At 52.9% G+C, this 5,420-nt stretch overlaps 1 protein-coding gene across 1 annotated transcript in view; it reads left to right on the forward strand.

The window, feature by feature from the left end:
- The window catches only part of LOC102480792 (CUGBP Elav-like family member 4), a 68,453-nt gene that overhangs the window by 62,280 nt on the left and 753 nt on the right, over nt 1-5,420 (forward strand). The window contains exon 9 of the mRNA XM_014593233.1: nt 118-261. Within this exon, the coding sequence (XP_014448719.1) occupies nt 118-261 (144 nt within the window). The remainder of the gene's footprint in view (nt 1-117; nt 262-5,420) is intronic.

Here is a 5,420-nt window from a genome sequence, read left to right on the forward strand (position 1 = left end):
CCCTCCCTACCCTTGCCCCCCCCCCCCTGCTGCGCTGCCTAACTCGCTCACCTCTCCTGTCTCTCTCTCCCCACCCCGCCATCCCTCCTCCCTGCCCACCCCCTCCCCTCACCGCAGGGCCCGAGGGCTGTAACCTGTTCATCTACCATCTGCCCCAGGAGTTTGGGGACGCTGAGCTGATGCAGATGTTCCTCCCTTTCGGTAATGTCATCTCCTCGAAAGTGTTTGTGGATCGGGCGACTAACCAAAGTAAATGCTTTGGTGGGTAAAGATAACAAACCAATTAGCTTCACCTAGGACAGGGCGGTGCTCGGTGTCCAACTGCTTTAACCTGCTCCTCCACATCGCCCCCACCCCAGGGGCTCCCTATGGCCCAACCTCTAGCTCCATCTCTCACCCCTCTTCTCTCTTCCACTGTGCTTTTTGCTTCTTGGCTTTCCCTGCCCACCCTCACCTGGCTCCTCATCTCCTCCCTCCCAGTCCAAGAAATGGGTTTCCTCTTGCAGCCCAAAGGCCCAAGTCCAATGACCAAGAAGGGGAAGGGCAGCTTTGGCCCAGGGTGGGAGTGGCAGCAGGCAGAACCCAGCAGCAGCCTTTCACCCAGCAGCCCCTCCCCTCTCATGGCCAGAGTGGCCCAGCTGAGCCCTGGGCCAAAGCCAAGCATGGGCCCTGGGGTGGGCCATCCACTGCTGAGGCCTCTGCCCAGCCTGCCCCTATGCCACCTCTTTCCACCTCCCTGTCCTTGCCCTACTCGCCTTCTTTGTCTACCCAACTCTGCTCCCCTCCTGCCATGTAATGACTCCCACCCCACCCCACCCACTCTGCCCCAGGCCACCAGAGCTGGGCATTGTTGAGGAACCAGGAAGAGGAGCCTGGTCTCTGCCCTCGGGAAGCCTAAGCTCTGAGCTTAGACGGAAATCACATCTACTCAAGGAGAAGTGAGCTCTGTGAGGCACCAGATCATGGAGTAGTGTCAACAGACGGAAGGGAACAGAAGGAATTCTAGGCAGGGACAGCAAAATGGACAACAGCCTGGGGCTGGGATGAGATGAGGCCACGGGCTCTGAATGAGGAGGCAAGAGGCTTAGGGATAAAGGGAGGGCTCAGGGAGACCAGTTGTGAGGGAGGGTCTGTGCTGGAGAGGGTGGTGACCATTCAGATGGGGGTGTTTCACTTGGGTTGGTAGGCAGAACAGGATGGTGGGAGGTCCTTGGGCTGAGAATAACTGAATGAAAACACCACTTTCAAGACATTGACTTAATGACAGGTGTTAGATGGGACAAGGAAGATTTGGGAGGATTCAAGAGTGTGGGTGTCAGATAAGGTATAGTGTGCCCAGTTGAATTAGAATTTCAAATTAACAATGGATACTTTCTAAGTATAACTGTATCCCATGGAATATTTTCCCATGGAATAGTATATATTCCAGATATTCTGTGGGCTATACTTACACTTAAAAAAACATCCATTGTCGATTAGAAATTCTAGATCTAACTGGACAGCCTGTGTTTTTATTTGCTAAAAACAAATAACTGTACCCGGGAAGTATCAGACCTCCTCCTGGAATGCCATTTCATTCCCACATCTTTCCCCTCCATCCCTCCTTAGTCACTGTCCCATCTCCTCTTCCAACTCCATCAGGCCCTCCTTCTAGGGCCATATCCACTCATGGGTCCCCAAAGACTGAGGACTCTGAGAGAGCCAGAGCTCCGTCTGCCAGAAGCTCAGTATCTCCAGGTTGATCCCAGATTCTGGGGCTGGGAGAAGAAAGTAGGAGCCTACGTTGGCCAGGGAACCCTGGTCACAGTTTGGGGTAGGGTGGGGAGAAGGTATGAGAGAAGAGAAGTATCAGAAAGCACATAGGATGGAATTTTCTAGTTTGGAGACTGACTTTCGAGAACCATGAGGGAGGTGAGAATTCAGAGCATGTTCCCCAAAGTAGTCAAGGTCTTTGCGTCATTGTCCCTTCCTTTCTGGCAGCTGCCACAGGAAACTTGTGGCCCCGCAAAGGCATAGAGTTGCCCTCACAGCTCATTTCTCTTTGAATACAGAAAAACAAAGAAAAAGAGAATGGCAGGGCTGCACCCCTCCACCGTTTGACTGGTATTGCTCCTTATGAATTACAATTAAGTATGTAAAAACAGCCAACTGGAAATCAGTTACATTTGCTCTTTAAGTCACAAATGTTATGTAAATGAGAAGAAAGCTGCTGAGAGCCATAGAAGCTCTGGGGCACCTAGGTGAGGACAGGCTTGGTCTCCAGCCATCTCCAGTCTCAGCACATTGGCGCTGTCCCTGCTGTGGGTGTCCCGGGCTTTCAAAGGCATTTCCTCAGAGTCTGCTCAAGCACGACCCCCTTCTAAGCCATTAGCCCACTGAAGTTCTCCAGGACTGAGGATTTATGCCTGCCTTTTATAGAAATTATTCTCTGTGTAACTCCTTTTTTTCTAATTCATTTTAGAGTACGTGCACGTGTGTGCACATGTGTGTGTTTGTGAGTGACACACACACACAGAGAGAGAGAGAGAAGCAGCCACTACAGGGTCTCGCTGTGCCCAAATCCCCAAATCCCCTTCCTCCAGTTCATTGGATCTTGGGCACCCAATAAATGCCTAGCGTGTTTCAGGCTGACCGGGCTGGGGATTTGACCCGCTGTGGCCATGTGAGATCCTGCTTCTCTTGAGCCAGGCATGGCTGCTGCACCACAGACCTGGCTTTTCTTCTGTGTAACTCCTCTCCTCCCTTTTTGAACAAACTATTATACTTACACTAAACGTCTCTTAGCCTTTCACAGTGACTGGCTCTCACCATGAAGGTCCGGACAGTGCAGTCATTCCTTCCTAAGCCACTTGGGTCCTCTCTCTCACTGTGGCAGTGGGCCTTCAGCACGATCCCTTAGTATGGGCCCTGACTCCAGCATTCCATATAACCTTCTGAGCCACAGTGTCCTCGTTTGTGAAATGAGTATTTGTGCATGACTTTACCAGTCTCCCTTAGGGATTTTCTCGGGTGCTTTGAGATGGCCTCTGAGAGGGGTTGGCCAGAGCAAACCCTCAGGAAGTGCTTCCTGCTCTTCTGTTTCGAAAGCCAGTGCTAATTTTGCCTTAAAAATGGCCTGGGGTTGGTGAATTCCTCAGACTACACTCATTATAAGCACAAGCACACATTTAGAAGCAGATTCTTCCAGAAGCCTTTGTGGGGGTCCATCCAACACAAATGGTTGCTATGCTGGAGGGAGGGCTAGGGGAGACCAAGAGGGGATCTTACAGGTACAGCTTCCCACACAGTCTGGGCAGTAAGAACTTTCTCAGCACTGGGGCAAGAACAGGAGAAGGGGCTCTGGAAGGACAGTCCTGGGAACCATGAACATGGGAGACAGTGCCCAAGGGGTCTCTAGTCTTCAGGGGAGACAGTCCCTGCCCTGACTGGTAGTCAGACACTAGGACTAGTTGGAGGAGAGTAATTCCCAAGATTCTGGAGTCTTTCCAACTCCCTCCCAGGCTTCCAGAGACCTCTGAACTCTTCCAGGAAAATAAGTTGGGCTTCTTTCCCTCTCCAGAACCTTGTCTCTGCTCCTGCCCTTGGGGCTAACCCTCCCTTCACACCACACCGCAGACAGTTCCTCTGGCCCCTTTCATCTTCCTCTGTCTCCTCCCTGCTTTGCTCACCTTTAGTTGCCACCAAGCCCAGGCAGTCCATCCCTGGTGTGGGTGGGCCAGTGGGAATGGGAGGTGTAGCATGTCACCTATAGTCAGACTACTTTGTCCTGACAGAGACGGGGGGTTTAGTTCAGCTGCCCGCTGTAACCTGGGGGAGAGTAGTGTAAGCAGACTCTCAATTCCCAAATCTGGAAAGTGCCACGGTCCGCTAAGGACTTGACTTTCAGCATCAGCTGTACAGGTCGGTGGAGGGGGAGGGCCAGCAGGGGATGAGAGGAGCTAGTGGAAGGAGGCTAATCCCCAACTGTGGCTAATCCTGTCTTCCCGATTTATTTTGGTATTTAGATTTATACAGATGTTGGCTTCCTTGCTCTGAGCCAGGCACTGACCAATTCCTCTCACACACAGTCGTACGCAGTGGTCCATACACATGCGCACAAATGAGCTGTGTGTGCACGCCAGTTGTCACCCAAATTTGATAGTGTGAGACTGCACGAGCAGATTTCAGCAAAGCTGGGGGAGGAAGGGCAGAGAAAAAACGAGGACCATAAGGCAGGGTGGAGTAAAAAGAGACAAATACAGCCACTCTCTAAGGGGAGTAAGGATGGGGTGCTTTCTTAGGTGGAGAAGTTGCAGGTGGGCCCAAGGTACCAGGGACAATTAACCAAGAAAACAGCTTCTACTTCAAGTGGGGTCTGACCATACATCTATCTCCCCTATATGGGATGGCCATGTGGGGAGGAACACCCCAACTGAGGCATTGGTGGGGTGCCCTAGGCATCTCATCCAACTTGAGTTTCATTCGTGAATTTTACAGAGCTTAATCCCATTTTCCAGGAGAAAAGACCTCTAAAATCGAATGAATTCAAGACAATACTAGATTAAACAAAGCTAGATTAAACAAAGAAAGGTTTACTTGCTGGAGAACTTGGGACGGGAGAGGATGGTTTTATTGGTTACTGTGTCCTGAAAGGGGCCCAGAGGCGCCTGGCCTGGCCATAAACCTGCTTGACCACAGACGTCCCTTTCTCAAGGAGCACCTGTTAGGGCCAGTTTGGGAAGTACAGATGTGAAGTGTTGGCCCTATAAGGACATGCGCTCCAAGTTGCCAGAAGGCGACTTCTATGGGCACATGACTCATGAGCCTCTATGAACTGCTTGTTCGGGCTGGGAGCCATGGAGGGTTCTGTCTCCAGACCGGGGACGTGGGGAAGAGTGAACGAACGTGTGAACACCGCTTCCTCAGTCCGGGCATTCTGGGCACACAGAAGACTCTGGCTAGTTTTAACCAATGGTGTTAACTTCTACTACTATAGCAGTCATGAGGGGTTCGTGGGGACACATCAATGGCGCAGGTGTAGACCAGGGAAAGCGTGCCTACTCCCAGGGCGGAGCGTTTTGGGCGAATACAAGGGAGGCGCCTACCGCTGCTGGGTGCGAGGTGGCGGGTTAATGCACAGTCGGTCCAGATCGAGCCTGGCCGGGGACAGCCTCGGGCAGGACTGGGAGTGGGGGCTGGAGGGGCCTTGAGGACTCAGCCTCTGGCCCTGCCGCCACCGCCAGGCCGCACTCGCGAGGGGGGCGGCCGGAAACGGCGATGCAGAAGTTTCTCGGTGGCGCCTCCCCTCCCTCCCCCTCGCACTCCTCTCTCTCCCCAGGCCGGCACCCTGTGCCCTCCCGCTGCCAGGCCCCCTCCTGTCAGGGAGGACAGTGTCCAATAAACTCCTCCACCCGCAGGTGTGTCCGCCCTCTCCCACCGAC

The sequence above is a fragment of the Tupaia chinensis genome, unplaced genomic scaffold, assembly GCF_000334495.1.
Source record: "Tupaia chinensis unplaced genomic scaffold, TupChi_1.0 Scaffold139952_1, whole genome shotgun sequence".
NCBI classification, from domain to species: Eukaryota; Metazoa; Chordata; class Mammalia; order Scandentia; family Tupaiidae; genus Tupaia; species Tupaia belangeri.